We start from the raw sequence: 16,574 nt of genomic DNA, 5'->3' as shown, positions 1-16,574 counted from the left end.
TGTGTGTGTGTGTGTGTGTGTGTGTGTGTGTGTGTGTGTGTGTGTGTGTGTGTGTGTGTGTGTGCGCGTGTGTGCGTGCGTGTGTGTGTGTGTGTGTGTGTGTGCGCGTGTGTGTGCGCTTGTGTGTGCTTGTGCTACGGGGTTAGCCTGAGCGCAGCGTCGCGCCGCCGCCTCGCAGCCGCCGGCCTCGGACATGTCATCCAACTGTGCCAGCGCGGCGCCCCTGAGCGCCAGCAAGACCAAGACGAAAAAGAAACACTTTATAGGGCAGAAGGTGAAGCTGTTCCGTGCGAGTGAGCCCATTCTCAGCGTGTTGATGTGGGGTGTCAACCATACGGTAAAACCATTGGATTGTTCGTGTTGGTGCGGATGTTGGTGTGACTTGATCGTGCGTGTGTGTGTGTGTCTCACGCCTGCTGTTTAGATTTAGCTTAGGCTAAAGTCTGCGTTTGGGGGGGTCAGCTGCCTTGATCCATCAAGTCAGCTCTGCTGCTGCTGCTGCACATCCCCCTGTGTCAATCACAAGGATGTGTGCCAAGGTCTGAGTGGGCTGCTTTCAGAGGTTCCTGGTTCGGATCCCTTTTTAACCTGTCGGCCACTGGTGTGTGTGTGTGTGTCGTGATTTGGTGTGTGTGTGTGTGTGTGTGTGTGTGTGTGTGTGTGTGTGTGTGTGTGTGTGTGTGTGTGTGTGTGTGTGTGTGTGTGTGTGTGTGTGTGTGTGTGTGTGTGTGTGTGTGTGTGTGTGTGTGTGTGTCGGACATGTTTTGGATAGTGTACTGCTTAAACCCCGACTCTGTGTGCTGACTGGTTACTAGGTACTGCTCAGCAGCGAATGCACAGCACCCGGCATGCACTCGCATCCAGGGCGCATATCAACGCGTAATTCAGCATCTGTGTCCCTGCGTAGCCATGTCGTGAGCGATGTTGTCGTACGCATGCCTTCCTGTGCATGCACTTTAGGGAGGGGTCTGACAGACATAGCCTGAAGTTGCAGGGCGGAGTGGCCCCCTCAACTGCAGATGCATGCATAGTCTTTTTAAAGTCAGTCGCACCCCAGACGGAATTAAGGCGCCCCGATATATATATATTTCAGATTAGCATTCCATGGGTCCAATGCAATTCAGGGACGCACCTATAAATAGACCCGAAACATTGCATTCATTTTTAGTTGGGCAGAGGGGGTGTGCAAAGCAGGTGAAGGTCAAGCGGCTTCTGTTGGTGCTGCCTGCAGTTCTGCAGCCAGTGCGTCGGTCTGTCGCGCCTGAGTAGCAGGTGGTTGGTTCAATTTTGTATTGATCCGTTTTTTCCCCCAGAAAATCAATCCCTCCACCTAGTGTCGCATTCATAAAAGAAGCCTTTGAAATCCCGTTTTCTAATTACAGTAGACATCCCCCGTGCGTTGCACTCATACCCAAGCATCAGTCAGAAATAAGATATTGGGGCCATAATGAAGAGAAATAAGCATTTATCGCTGACAAGCAAAATCAGAAAGACAACTACAGCACCCGATCATTTTTCATATGCAGGATGCAAATATACACATGTGTTTTTTAGATACCGACCAGACACTTCATTCATAACATCCCTTGTGTTGTGTGAAATCAGGGATGCTTGAGTCTCTTGGGGCACATGGAGTCGGACACTGTCATGCAAATGTTTGCTTCTTCAAAGGTGTACGGCTCCACACCGGACAATGTGTAAGAGATGGGCTGTTTGGCGACGCTTTGTGTTGATGCTAAAAGGGCATCTTGCCTCAGCCTCTAAGCTTAGGCTGGTGTATAGCAGAAGGGTGATTGCATGGCTGAACCCTGAACCCTTCATTAGAATTGGACATTAGGCTTCAAAGGATAGTTTTGGATTACATTATCGATGTAACAGAGGACATGTAACAGAGGACCTGGATGTTTTTTAGGGATGTTTATTTTGCAGCTCTTGATGGCTATCCTTAAAAAAACTGCTCCCAATGCAAACACAGACATATGATTTTACTACTTTTTAAGCATCATTTATGAAATACTCTTGCGCTGCATCTGGGTGTCCACTGTGGCGATGATGCGATGCTTTGAGCTGCATTAGATCAGATTTGGTGTCAACACATAGATACGATCTATCACTCTGGCCGCTGATATTCCCTCACTGTTTACATGGTTATCTTTTTATCTTCTCTCGTGTTTCTGAAGTACTGTCAATCATTAGCTGAGCTTGGCTGAGTTTGGTTGTTGACTCAAACTAGGGCTTGTCGCCGCGCTGTAAGCAGAAGCAGAGCTCTAGGAAGTGCTTAGAGTCCTTAAACCGTAACGACTCTGGCTCCTAATTGACTTGACAGGGTCTTTCAGGCCCGCATGAAAATTATGCTGTGTGACTTTTCACTGAACATGTGTTTTTAGCTAATGCAATCAGTTTTATGTCTCTTTTAAAATGACTACTTCAGCTTTAAAATTACTCCTTTAAAATGACTGCACACTACAGGAGTAGTGTGTAGTATGTCTTATATTGTGTTATATTTTGGGATGCAATTCTAGTGCACCTTATCTATCATCCTTCGTGGAGCAATTCTCCCCTTCTGTGAATATTGTCAACTCTTTACCTCCAACCCAACTTTCCCCCTGGGATGCTTTTGGGCCTTGTGTCTTCAAGCTCTTTTCCGATCTGTGTCTCTCCTCCAACTCCTGTAGGTCAACGAGTTAAGTAACGTGCCTGTACCAGTAATGCTGATGCCAGACGACTTTAAAGCCTACAGTAAGATCAAAGTGGACAACCACCTATTTAACAAGTAGGTACACCGGCAACCATTGGCCACCATTCACTCTGACGCTATTCTTAGACTCACAGCAGCTTACCCAGCTAATGCGAACTCCGTTGAGTGAGCACATCCAGGAATTCTGTTTTTGCGTCGTTTCTGTGTTCGTTCTATCTGTAGGGGTTATCGTTGGGAGCTAAGCGGGTTCAAATGTCTCGTTTTAAATGTGTCAATCGAAAAGGACCGCACTAGAATGCCCAAACGGATCTCTGACTGTAATATTTAAAATAGGATAGGCCTTGGTAAGCTGGGACCCCTGGACCTGTAACTGGGCAGCTTTGCGATGCAAATAACCCACACTGTGTGTAGTCCATTGAAAAGGGTGTGTTTGTTATGGTGTTATGGGAAGAGGATACTCAGCCGGTTTGAATGATTTTTAATTGGCTATTTGTTGACGTTTTCCACAGACTGTTTTTGACAGCTCATGTCCTTTTTTTTGACGGCTGATGTACATTAACATTTAGATTTACATTTCGGATATTTAGCAGACACTTGTATCCAAAGTGACTTAAAATAAGTACATTTGTCAGAAGAAAGGGAAGCAATAATATATCGGTGTCGGTACAGTAAGGATTTTCATAGAAACTGTAAGTGCCAGGCACTTACAGTTGCTAGGTAAACCCATTCTCCGTGTACAACAAAGATAGCTCGGATAAGACGCTGTACAATGCTAAGGAGCAATTTTAAGTGCCAGGGCGTAAAAAAAAACAATAAGTGTGTAAATGTACTTGTCTACTCCAGACATTCAATACCATTGCTTTAAAATAACTACAGCATTGCTTGTTAACTCTTCCTCGGTCAATTATATTAACAGTGTAGAATCCCCTAATAATAACTAGATCCTCATGTCCTGAATGAACAGAAGTATGGTTTGGTAACATAACATATAGCATAACAATTAGATTTTCCTCTAGATTCATACAATGCGTACAATTCGTTTTCTGGTCTAGCATAGACCCGTTACATTCAAGTACTGAGCTTTTATTTACCATGAGGAATAAAAAGCAGCTACCGGAGACAACAGAGTATAGTACGATATAGTCACAAATCCCATCGGACTCGAATCTCAAAGTCAGGGAACCTCCCTTGCTGCTTCACTAGTCACCTGATAACCGAAAGATGTGATGTCAACATTTCTCCTTCACTCCTCTTTAAAAGAGGCTCATGTTAGATGCAGGTGCCACTCCTTCACATTGCACTTGCATACAACAGAACATTCCCCATTGTCCTACCGTTCGCCTAAAGTGATTCTCATCCATAATACCATAATCAATCTGTTATTTTTTTGCAGAATGGTTTTATTCTGAGAATGGAAAAAAAAGTACAATAATACAATGTACATGTAATGCGTACAGAATATAAGTGAAACATTTGTATTTCATACCCCAAAAACAAACCCCCTAAATGGTGAACACACACTACCTCAGATGACAAAGAGTGATTAAAGTACAGAGCCCAAACAAAGCAATAAAGTGCAGGAGTACATGTCAGTTAATAAATAACAATAAAAGATAAAATCGTAATAAAATAGTAATAATAATAACAATGATTTTTATAATAATAAAGGAAAAAGGAGAGGAGGGAGGCAGGTTGGTTGAGAAAGGTCAATCTCAGTCTTTTTAAATCAAGATCGCTTGTTAGCAAATCAACAAGTGAGTCATGTTGTTGTGCAGCATAGAGGAGCTCTGTGATGCACCACCATGCTGCAGATGGACCTGTCATCGTCGGACACAATGCCTCATACAGGAAGTTGGCCAAATTGAACGGGACACCAGCAAAAAAAAAAAAGCTGCTCAATAATACATGGGAGGGCCTGTGAATATCTGCATCCTGGCCTCTTTAGGCAGTGGGGGGGGGGGAGTGGTTCTGAGCAGTGAAAGCAGAAGTGTTCATTTTGTTTTAATGTAGCTTGACAAAGCAAAGCAGATGAAAGGCCACCATTGTCGCATAGATTAAAGGCAATATTTAAAAATATTGTGCGAGGTTCATAAGACTGTGCCGATCTGTCAGTCGGATATTCATCTACACTAGTTCTTCAGCCAGTAGGACTTTTAAGTTGCAGTTCATTAGCAATAGGTCCTTTAGCTAGCAGTCCTTAAGGACGCACAAGGGCTTTATTGTTAACGAGGCAACATTTTAATTAGGAAAGGAACATAAAATGGTTAACAAAAGTAGGTTATTATGTATTGGTTTGACCGCTGTCATTCTGGAACAGAATATTTGAACTTTAAAGCATGATACTACCCATGCATATTATAACACCAGTGTGTCTGGGAAAGAAATTGTGGAAAGATTGTTGTGACGCAGACACTTCTCTCGGTAACCCCTGTGCTCTCTCCCTCCCCCCCCCCCCCCCCGCCAGAGAAAACCTTCCTAGCCGCTTCAAGTTTAAGGAGTATTGTCCCATGGTGTTCCGAAACCTGCGAGAGAGGTTCTGCATCGATGACCAGGACTACCAGGTCAGACCCCAATCCCAGCCTCCCTCGTGGAAGATCATGCCTTCTACAAATATATGAAATATATAGTGTGTGTGTGTGTGTGTGTGTGTGTGTGTGTGTGTGTGTGTGTGTGTGTGTGTGTGTGTGTGTGTGTGTGTGTGTGTGTGTGTGTGTGTGTTACAATAAGTACATTTTTCAGATGGAGAAACAACAATATATCACTGTCGGTACAGTTAGGATGTTCATAGAACCAAGTGTCAAGCACTAACAATTGTTATGTTATCCCATTCCCCGTATAAAGCAAAGATAGCTACGATAAGATGCTACACAACTAAGTGAAATTTTACAATAAGTCCCTAAGAGGTGCGGGGGTGTGTGTGTGTGTGGGGGGGGGGGGTTAACTAGGTTAACTCTGAACAAGTGAGTCTTGAGTGTGTCTTCAAGTGAGTCACGTACGCTTTATGAAAGTCTTCCAAATGCAGTGATCTTCCACTTTTTTGTGTACAACGAGGCCTGGAAGGACTTTGATCTGTAATCTGTAATATGTCATCTGTAAACTGTAATATGTAACATGTAATATGTAATCTGTCGTTTTGCGTTTTGCAGAACTCTCTGACGAGGAGCGCCCCGCTCAACAGCGATGCCCAGGGTCGCTTCGGGAACCGCTTCCTGTCCAGCTACGACCACCGGTTCGTCATCAAGACGGTGTCCAGCGAGGACATCGCCGAGATGCACAACATACTGAAGAAGTACCACCAGGTAAAGGCTTTGCCCTGCTGCGTGTCCTTTCGCCAAGTTGGGTCGCGTAACCACAAGATGATTACATGCCAACTAAATTCAACTGGGTTCTTATTTTTTTTACAAGGGTGTTGAATGGTTTTCGAAATGGTTTATTATTCGAAATGATTGCCGAACAATGGACGCTAAATGTATTCATCAAGTGTCTGCTGCTGAGTTGCTGAATAGGCTGGTGAGATGTACGTCAGCCAGAATATTTGCGCATTCATTTAAAAAAACCTGGCCAGATCTTAGCCAATGACAAATGAGGGAACGAATGGACGTTGAGCCTGCGTTTCTCATGCTTTCACCTCAGGGTTCAATCTATGCATGCTTGGTCACATCCTCCGTTGGCTCCCACTACTCATCCGTCAGCATTATCAACAACTGAACAATTAATCTCATTCAAATCGACATTGCGATGTAATAGAACGCGATTTTCTAAATCCGTTACTTACTGGAGATCAGTAAGATTCATATTTATTTTTGTTTTACAATTCAATAGTTAAAGGGACTCTCACCTTTGTTGCATTTGAGAATTACAGCACATTCAAATCATCCCGCCTTCCTCCAATGCCCCACCCCCTAAGCGTTATTTTTTAGAGTACAAAACTAAGCGTTATTTTTTAGAGGAGCTCCAGAGTAGCGGGACAACGTCGCGTCTGAGTCCGAAATGGGTCCCGTAATCGGACTGAGTGGTGCGGTTGGGTGCCAAGGGTCTGGAGGTCTTCCTGGAGCTCCAGAGTAGCGGGACAACGTCGCGTCTGAGTCCGAAATGGGTCCCGTAATCGGACTGAGTGGTGCGGTTGGGTGCCAAGGGTCTGGAGGTCTTCCTGGAGCTCCAGAGTAGCGGGACAACGTCGCGTCTGAGTCCGAAACGGGTCCCCTAATCGGACTGAGTGGTGCGGTTGGTTGCCAACGGTCTGGAGGTCCTGAGAATCATCCAGGGGAGCGGGACCACTTGGCTTCTGAGGCCGAATCGGGTCCCCTTGTCGGACTGAATGGTGCAGTTGGTGGCCAACAGTCTGGAGGTCTTCCTGAGGCTCCAGAGGAGGGTAACTCTGTGAGTCTGAGTCCGAGATGAGTCCCCTAATCGGACTGAATGGTGCAGTTGGTGGCCAACAGTCTGGAGGTCTTCCTGAGGCTCCAGAGGAGGGTAACTCTGTGAGTCTGAGTCCGAGATGAGTCCCCTAATCGGACTGAATGGTGCAGTTTCAGTACGCCGTGGACCACTTTGGTCTGCCATCGTCAGTCGCTACGGTCGCTACGGTCGCTACTCGCTACTGTCTGCCGTGGAATCAAAACAAACCCTCTAGTTGAGGACGCGCCTTGATGACGCGGGCCCGAATGCGCCACAAGAAGCAGACGGAAAACCTTATATATCCATGCAGCAAACAGACAGGTCTGTCGGCCAATATGGTCCTTCGGTCCGAAGAATTTTATTGGTTGAAGTTTTCACTAAATATTATGAGAGTAAAATAATTGTTTGTTTTTACTCCTGGTGGGTCTGTCTTGCATATTAGAGTGTCATTACCTTATTAATACCAATTTAACCTTATCCAAAAAAAGTGCAACAAAGGTGAGAGTCCCTTTAAATAAAGATGTTATATCAATTCATGCATCAATTCAACCCAACAGTAGGCCTGGCCAAAGGAAAGAGCAGTTTATATGTTGACTGCTTCCAATGTTGTGCTGGTCATAGTACGTAGTATGATTTATTGCTTGTTTAGTGAGTAATACAGAACATAAGGAACTTTAAAAAGGAAAAAAACTCTATATTATAATATTAAATCGCCATCCCAATATTGGTCGACATAAACGCAATTCGATTATTTACCCAAATCGCTCAGCCCTATTAACGACCTTTTGTGTCCCTCAGTTCATAGTGGAGTGTCATGGCAACACATTGCTGCCGCAGTTCCTGGGGATGTACCGGCTGACGGTGGACGGCGTGGAGACTTACATGGTGGTCACCCGGAACGTATTCAGCCACCGGCTCACGGTACACCGCAAGTACGACCTCAAGGTAGGCCCCAGAGGCTTCGCCGTGGCGGATTAAAATACTAACCGAAAAGTGGTTGAAATCTGCTTTTTTATTTGACGGCTGAAATGGGCTGATTTGTTCTCTCACAACGGCTCTGTGGGAAAAGCTGCTTGGTACTTTCTAAATTTAACTGTTGCCATAGCAGACAATTAAGTGTTATTGGACAGTGTTAATAATATCGCTATGATTGATTGTGTTTGTTATGTCATTAGCAGTGGGCTAATAAGACGAAAGCTGTACTGCATGATACAGTAACGTTGCTAAGGAGGATATAAACATCCTTTCTCCAACGCTCTCAAAATCGAGTAAAAGAAGGAATAAAATATGACTTCTTGAAAAGATAAATCTTAAAATGTTGTGATCTAGAGAAACGGTCACATTTCAAGCCCCATAAAACACAAAATAGTTTTGCATTCATGCTTGAATCCAACCCATGTTCTTGTGTTCTTATTAGGAGTGAACAAAAAGCCATCCTTAATTTGCCCGCGAGTGCCCTTGTGAATCACACTTTCTAAAAATACGACCACTCTGTACAACAGAGAAGAGGATTATAGTGTTTGTTCTCTCCGTTCGCTTTAAGCAAGCTGTCTTTCGTGTGTGTGATCTCTCCCCTTCCCAGGGTTCTACGGTCTCAAGGGAAGCCAGCGATAAGGAGAAGGTGGGTTTGAACTCTCTGATAAATCAATGGGACCAAAGGAGTTAATACTATGGGACCAAGATAAGGGCACTTTGTATTGGCCCACGGTATGCTCCTTACTTGAGGAGATTCCTCTGAATTCCAAGCACTTTCATTTGTGACACTCCTTCAGCAATATATCCAATGTCTTGTAATGGCCACATATACTGTGTGTGTGTGTGTGTGTGTGTGTGTGTGTGTGTGTGTGTGTGTGTGTGTGTGTGTGTGTGTGTGTGTGTGTGTGTGTGTGTGTGTGTGTGTGTGTGTGTGTGTGTGTGTGTGTGTGTCCGTCCAGGTTGGCATTAATGCACAGGAATAGGAAAGATGGATTCAAAAGAATCCTTCACCAGTCTGCCTATAATATAATGTCAACAACCATCTGTCCTTCACACATTCTGCATGCGTCTAATGATCCTTTCTCGTGCGGCCAGGCCAAGGAACTGCCGACCTTCAAGGACAACGACTTCCTGAACGAGGGCCACAAGTTACAAATAGGGGATGACAACAAGAAGTACTTCTTGGAAAAACTAAAGCACGACGTGGAGGTAGGAGGCGTTTCGTGCTGACTCTTGCGGTTTACACGGTCCGATACAGGCTTGAGTCTGGCTGCGGTGACTCTGACCCTGCTGCTTACAGCGCTGTCCCTCAGCGTCAGCTGAACACAGGGATTGTGTATATTGTATCTGTATTTGTCCACGTTATCTGGGCTATAGATTAGCTCCGCGTGGCAGATGTCAGCCTTGTACGTACGCCACTGATTCGGCCGGTGTTGTTTTGGTGCGTTTGGGTCGGCTTGGCTCTGGAAGTAGAGCGGGGTTGCCTTGTAACCAGAAGGTTGCTAGTTCGATCCCCAGCCCAGAGGGTCGAGGTGACCCTGAGCAAGACACCGAACCCTGCCCATAATAATATCAGGGACAAAGGATGGAAATTGGCCCTTTGGCTATAATCCTGTATGTTTCCGTTTTTGAAAGATTTTCATCAATATACTTTGTCCCTTTTTTGTGAAATAAATAAACTTCAAAACCCTAACTGCTCCTGACGAGCTGGCTGTCGCCTTGCACGGTTGACTTACAACGGTCGACTTACAACGTTTTACACACACACACACACACACACACCGACGGCGGTTGACACCGCCGTCGGTGTGTGTGTGTGTGTGTGTGTGTGTGTGTGTGTGTGTGTGTGTGTGTGTGTGTGTGTGTGTGTGTGTGTGTGTGTGTGTGTGTGTGTGTGTGTGTGTGTGTGTGTGTGTGTGTGTGTGTGTGTGTGTGTGAAACGTCGCTTTTGATGAAAGCGTCTGACCTCCATGTCCGTGCACTCGGGTCCTCCCCAGTTCCTGGCCACGCTGAAGATCATGGACTACAGCCTGCTGGTGGGCCTGCACGACGTGGAGCGGGCGGAGCAGGAGGAGATGGAGGTGGAGGCCGGCGGGGACGAGGAGGAGTACGACGACGGGATGGGCGGCGGCGGCGGGGGCGGGGGGGGGGCGCTCCCGGGCTCCTTCGGGACCCCGCCGGACAGCCCCGGGAACCCGCTCAACTTCGGCGGCTTCTTCGGGCCGGGGGAGTTCGACCCCTCCGTCGACGTCTACGCCATCAAGAGCCACGACGGTACGCCGCTTGCGACCGCTGTAGCCCTGACGGGTTACGTTTTGACACCGCTGTTTTTTTTTTTTTTTTAAAGGGGTGATATCACGCCACCAGGTGTGAGTGTGATCTGCCGTTACAAGCCGTTTGAAAGTCGGCCTTTTACCTGTGTTTTAGTGACATCACATCAAGCAGTAGCAGGGTATTTATAGAAACAAATATTTCCCCCCCCTCCGTTTTCCAAAATAACATTGTGCACACATCGTTTTCAAAAAATTTGTCGTTTACATCAAAACGCATGAATACGCCGTCGAGCGCCATTATAACTATGCCAAACCTATGGGCGGCAGTGTAGGGAGAAGGATGAAGCCATGCAAGCCAATCAGAATCCTCAGAATCAACAACAACGAATAACACGAGCGTCTTCCTGTAACAAACAAACTGTAAACATAGGGCGCTCATATGACGTTAAGCATTTCCTGGCGCATAATGTGACGCTTCAGAACCTAAAACCCCGTTTCCCCCCGTTGACACGACAACACATAACCCGCGTTTTCAGAAATCTCCACTTTGGCCGGAGTTTTTAGAAATGATCGTTTTCTGTGATTAAAAACTGCGTTTTCGTGTAAATGAGAGGCCAAACCGCGTGGAAATATCTGCGTTTTCCCTTCGTGTAAACGGGGCCTGAGTGTCCAACTAGATGTACGCTGGATAGGTCAATCGACCAGCCTAACCAGTGGACTGTAACAAATGTTGCTGATCTATCCGTCATACATCTATTATAATAGGTGGACACTCCCACTTGTCACTAAAACACAGGAAACGGACGATTTTCAAACTGCCTCTAATGGCTATTCACACTCACAGCTGGTGGCATGATATCACCCCTTTAAATGACCACAGTTTTGGTTTTGCTGGGCTGAAACCCCAACAGGCTGTGTTCACAGCGGTGCCCTCGCGGGGCAGACACAGGTGTTGTCCGTATCACTGATTACGGGTCTGCTGTCCACCACCCGGGCCCGGTTAGTCTAGACCAGTGCGGATCAGTCTACTATCCGTGCCCTGGCACATGAAGGGAGCAGACCCATAATTAGTGTGTCAGAGGAAGTGTCCGATGACTCTTCTGTGAAAAGGGTCTATTAAATGCCGTACAGGAAATTGGCTTAGCTTAGCACCTGGTCAGCATCCATTTAATTATTCTCCGTTCGTCTGGACCTGCCACTCACAGATTTGAACATGCATGCAAAATGTAATGGACACTGACTTGCTGTATAAATAGTTTGGTTTCAACAAAATGAGTCTAAAAAAATTTATGCATACATATTATAGTTGCAATGCAAAAATTGTGTACATGGCAAATTGCAAATCATCATCATTAGGTTTGTATTCTTTGTGATTCTCAGCGAACAGGAGAGGTCCTGACTCTGTCTGTATGTTTCACTCCTTAGCTGCTTTGAAGAAAGAGGTGTACTTCATGGCCATCATCGACATTCTCACACACTATGATGCTAAGAAGAAAGCTGCACATGCTGCCAAAACTGTGAAACATGGGGTGAGTTTCCTGCACTATCCTCTGAAGGTTTCATTACATTTTATTGAAAATCAAAAGATAAGTACAATCTTGGAATATATTTGCCTCGAATAATTGAAAGCCCTGCTCACAGCATTTGGAAAAGCACTTTCCCTGTCCAACTCAATTACAAACCAAGTAACGTGTGTGTGTGTGTGTGTGTGTGTGTGTGTGTGTGTGTGTGTGTGTGTGTGTGTGTGTGTGTGTGTGTGTGTGTGTGTGTGTGTGTGTCTGTGTCTGTGTCTGTGTCTGTGTCTGTGTCTGTGTCTGTGTCTGTGCGTCTGTGTCCCCTCCTAGGCAGGGGCGGAGATCTCGACGGTGAACCCCGAGCAGTACTCCAAAAGATTCTTTGAGTTCATGTCTAACATCCTGTCATAGACCCACCGGGCTCCCTGTCCGACCTGTCAATCACTGACAACCACCAAACAACTTCAACCCAAGTACACGAACCACCACCCCTAGCAAACCCCCCCTTTCCCCTGGCTTAGACCCTTAGACCCCCCCCCCCCACATACTCTCTTGTAGGAGCCCTTCCATGGCCAGGACCACAGACTTGACAGGAGGGATGTGAAACCATGCTGTTACACTGAGGCAGGGAACTGGAATCTTTCTAGGGAAAAAACAAACAAAACACAAGCGATGTGCTCTCTCCCCTCCCTCCCCTTCCCTTCCCAAGCGACTCCCCCCCCCCCCCCCCTCTCCTCCCTCCTTCTCCATCGCACAGTGTAACGCCCGAACGGACAACTCGACACGCAGAATTTGGACATTTTAGTTGGGACTTCTCCCTGGCCTCCATTTCTTCGGTCCAACCCCCCTACCCCACCTCGATCTCCCCCCCCCCCCCCCACGCCAGCACGGGAACTGTGTCACTAATGCCTTGAATGAGTGTCCGCTTCTGCATTAAGCGCCTCGTTAGTTCTCTCTCTGTTCAGTTTCCATTCTCGTTGTAGTATTTCTTGCACATATAAAGAACACAGACATGTGTACGTACGCGCACACACACAAAACAACCGATGCAGAATAGCCATAATCGCATGACAACTGTTCAACCTATAGCCACAAGGCTTTCGTAAACAATAACTAAATAGCAAAACAAATTGGAACAGACGACAACCGGTGATCGACTTATGAACATATAATGGTTTTACGTAAATGAATGCAATATAAAAAAAAAAATGCATGGCTGATATGTACATGACTCCACCAGTAAGCTGAAACAATGACCTTAGCATCTGAGTGTAATGACTAAAACAAATACCTATGTGTTTAAATGTTACGTTGCCATATTGTTTTTGAATATTTCAGAAATTTAAATGTGAGCTCGGAGGTTTGGACGATGGAAGAAAAAGAAAAAAAAATGGGGAATTCTACATCAAATACTTGTTTTATTACCATAAGAATCATTTTTATATCTTGTTTACATTAATGTAGCAATTTTGTGTTTGTATACAGTATTGTTTTGTTACCAGACATTAGAAAAGGTTACTTGAAAATGATTCATTGCATATTAAAGGGAGTTTTAACTTGGACCACGACTGGGTGTGAAAAAAGTATTTTATTTCAATTACTCATCGTTTCTATTGCCGCTTTATACAAGGACATTTGTGGGCATAACAGTGGCCAAACTGTCCCGTAAATATTGCAGAGAGCAGTTTTATAAACCAGGAGAATACTGAATGATTTAACCTTTCAGTGTTTGCAATAGATCCAATTTCACCCTCAGTTTCGGGTGTTCATGAGCCAAACAGACAAATGGATTATGGTTGAATGATAGCGCATTTTTATTATTATTGTTGATCCCTTTTGTGTGCTACAAAGAAAGACAAACCAGAACAGATAATTGGCCCAAAGGTCTTTTATTGACCAATATGAATAACAAAAAAACATACAAGCATGGGGTATTTTATACAAATCGGGTAGTCGTTGAGGCTGCGGAGTAGAAGGGCTCTAGTCCATCCTGGCTTTCAGGGTGCGTGTGGTAATCTTGTCCTTCTCACTGCGAGGTAGAGGAAAAAAACAGGATTTATTTTTTATAGCGTCATCCGAGTGTGACCTTTGATGTTCTGTACACAGTGCCGGGTAATAACGCTCCACTTACATGACTTGTACAACCACCCCCATGCCGGACACGGCATCACGGTCCACCGCGTTCAGCATGGCCTGGGAGATGGTCTCAAACAGGTCCTCAGGCTCCTGCACACATTAAGACACGTTTCTCAGATCAATGATCCCAATATCAAATCTGCTAGAGGGCTGAGATTTCACATCGATTGAGCAGGGAAGAAGTATTTGAAGATGCATGCAATCCAATTGAAACATGGCAAAATTAAGAAATAATGTAACGCATGTCATCTTTCCAATATCTTGTGAAGTAGGTCCACTTTATGGACGCGCTTCCTGTTTTAAAATGGGCTGCTTTGCATAACAAATTCAATCGGATGCCTCGAGGGAGCGGTTGCAATAACACAAAGCCGGAAGACGATTGGACATGAATGCAAAGTTGCCCTGCTTTTATTACTGAAAGCAAAACAAGTTTTATAATCCCCGTCCCTTTTCATTTCCGGCCGGGCCAGACAGGGCCTTAATCTGCACGTTGGTGTTGAGCTCCAGCCCTCTGCGCCACAGCACACTCACCATGTCGGGCTCCCACAGAGACTCGCACATGCCGTACATCTGCTCGGAGCAGGTGCCGCTCACGACGAAGTCCTCGGTGACCATGGGGCAGCCGATGAGGTCCAGCGAGCAGATGAAGGGTTCGAACGTCTTGGGGTCGAGGCCAGCGATCACGGGCTCGATGTAGTACGGCCCGAACCTAACGAGAGGAACACACAGGTGTTCTGTTAGCACAACAGCACATGCGTTGTTCCTTTAGAAGACTCAAGGATTTTTAACTCTAAAAATAAAACAAGATGAAACTTTTTTTTTATTTGAGTTGAGTTTTTATATGGGTTCTAATTGGATGGACTCCTTGTTGTAAGGCCTTGGATTAATTTAATTACAGGATATAAACCGTAGTTGGTTCCATCACAGGACAGGCAGCCTGCTTTCAAGCTGTTCCCATGACTACCTCTTCCACACTTACATTTTATAGAGTCAAAATGAATGCACCACAACACACACTATCATTTAATAAACCCACTCACCTCTTCTCGTAGAGCAGGTTGGACACCATGCTCATGAAGGTTTTGGGCTTGATCTGGCGCCCTTCTTTCAGCTCGTAGAGGTTCAGCCTGAACTTTAGCCTCTGGGATCTAAACAACAAAATGACAGCAAATTACAAACCTCTCTACACAATCATGTTTTTAACTTATGACAGCGATTAGGGGATTACTATTACCGATGTATTTATTGGATGTAATATTTCGGAAGATTAAAAAAAGAAATAAAGCATTTGTAAACAATAACCCCATCTATTCTTTTATCGCCTTCTTATAGACATATTGACGACGTTCGAATAAATGTGTTCAGCTGACCATCCACAGTTGAGACTTCAGGAAGGATACTTACACTGTCTGTACATCAGTAGCAAGTCCAGCCAGGCCAATGTACAGCCTGTCTCCCATGGGAAAGATCTTCTGGAAATCTGTTGTGACCATTTGAGCCTGGACGCCAAATCTCCGGTCTGCTGCGATGGCCACACAGTTCTTCCCCCGCATAGCCATTACGGCTCCACCGTTATAGGACATAATAGACTGGGGAAGAAATAGAAAAGAAGTTACTAAATGGTTCAATTTCGATCCATTCCAAGATTTGAAGTTTGTGAAAGCCTTGTTTGGGGACTGACCACTTCCCTTGAATTGTTGATGCTACTGACATTAAAAAAAAAAGGGTTGAAATATGATAATGAATCTGTGTGACTGGCTACTGTTAACTGTATACGGGTAGTGTGGGGCGGCCATCGCATGAGCTGTGTTTGACTGAATTAATCACAAATCAATAGTCACAAATCAATAAAAAAAACGATACTAGCAATTTAGTATGGTGAAAATAAACCTAGTTGTGTATCTCACTGACAGATATGGTTCAATACTAAAGCATAGTAATATGAATGGTTGGTTAATAAAGCATACTGTGTATGATTCATAGACTAAAGCATTCTCATGATTCAATGCTAAAGCATACTGTGTATGCTAGAAGCATAGCATCCGAATAGCAGCCAGTTTACTTTACCTTTTAAAACAGTAAGAGCTGATTATTTAATGCCACTCTCTCCGCACCATCAGAATAACATTCACATAAAACCAGAACCAAAACCAAACAAAAACAACATGAGAAATATATGACTTCTTAAATCTAAAACGAGATCCTTTTAGCTAGCATGATGCTGCAAGTGACAACATTAGCTAACACGGATGCTAACTCGACCATATCACTGGCAAGCTTTGTTTGTTATTTACAGTTTTGAGAGCCATTTTTTAGCTAAGTAACTATTTTAACATCAGCCTTACAACGATTCTTTTTCATATACACTTTCTTACCATGGTGGATACTTTGGATGTTTTCTTATTATAAACCCGGTTTATGCTAGCCCCGTACGGTGACTACACGATTCTGAGGGCTGCTTGGCTGAACCACGTCACGGAAAGCTTCACGGCGATTGGCTGTGTAAAGTTTCCTTTGCAGTAAACCCTGTTGTAATTGGACGATTTCTGTGCGTCCACAAAAAGGGCTGTATGCATTGGA

The 16,574-nt window shown here is 44.9% G+C and overlaps 2 protein-coding genes across 2 annotated transcripts; one reads left to right on the top strand and one right to left on the bottom strand.

The window, feature by feature from the left end:
- Nucleotides 1-55: 55 nt before the first annotated feature.
- LOC132454679 (phosphatidylinositol 5-phosphate 4-kinase type-2 beta-like) lies at nt 56-13,426 on the top strand. Its single transcript, XM_060048194.1, has 10 exons — nt 56-337; nt 2,676-2,773; nt 5,163-5,259; nt 5,845-5,997; nt 7,895-8,041; nt 8,679-8,717; nt 9,167-9,280; nt 10,069-10,345; nt 11,770-11,873; nt 12,189-13,426. Exons 1-10 carry the CDS (start codon nt 194-196, stop codon nt 12,267-12,269), a joined length of 1,254 nt encoding a protein of 417 aa, XP_059904177.1. The 5' UTR covers nt 56-193; the 3' UTR covers nt 12,270-13,426.
- Nucleotides 13,427-13,728: 302 nt separating this feature from the next.
- Nucleotides 13,729-16,521, bottom strand: psmb3 (proteasome 20S subunit beta 3). The gene is made up of 6 exons (XM_060048200.1): nt 16,370-16,521; nt 15,399-15,583; nt 15,035-15,142; nt 14,526-14,703; nt 13,990-14,084; nt 13,729-13,887 (listed from the first exon to the last, which is right to left on the bottom strand). Exons 1-6 carry the CDS (start codon nt 16,370-16,372, stop codon nt 13,839-13,841), a joined length of 618 nt encoding a protein of 205 aa, XP_059904183.1. The 5' UTR covers nt 16,373-16,521; the 3' UTR covers nt 13,729-13,838.
- Between the last annotated feature and the right edge of the window lie 53 nt (nt 16,522-16,574).

This window comes from Gadus macrocephalus, chromosome 3 (genome assembly GCF_031168955.1).
Source record: "Gadus macrocephalus chromosome 3, ASM3116895v1".
Lineage (NCBI taxonomy): Eukaryota > Metazoa > Chordata > Actinopteri > Gadiformes > Gadidae > Gadus > Gadus macrocephalus.
The sequence above is the reverse complement of the archived record's forward strand: the minus strand, read 5'-3'. Positions and strand labels throughout refer to the sequence as shown.

Coding starts and splice junctions, on each gene's coding strand:
- LOC132454679 (XM_060048194.1), top strand. CDS start 194: ATGTCATCCAACTGTGCCAGCGCGGCGCCCCTGAGCGCCAGCAAGACC. Junction 338..2,675: donor TGTGGGGTGTCAACCATACG/GTAAAACCATTG, acceptor CAACTCCTGTAG/GTCAACGAGTTAAGTAACGT. Junction 2,774..5,162: donor GACAACCACCTATTTAACAA/GTAGGTACACCG, acceptor CCCCCCCGCCAG/AGAAAACCTTCCTAGCCGCT.
- psmb3 (XM_060048200.1), bottom strand. Junction 14,704..15,034: donor AACCTGCTCTACGAGAAGAG/GTGAGTGGGTTT, acceptor TCCTCTCGTTAG/GTTCGGGCCGTACTACATCG. Junction 14,085..14,525: donor CTCTGTGGGAGCCCGACATG/GTGAGTGTGCTG, acceptor TAATGTGTGCAG/GAGCCTGAGGACCTGTTTGA.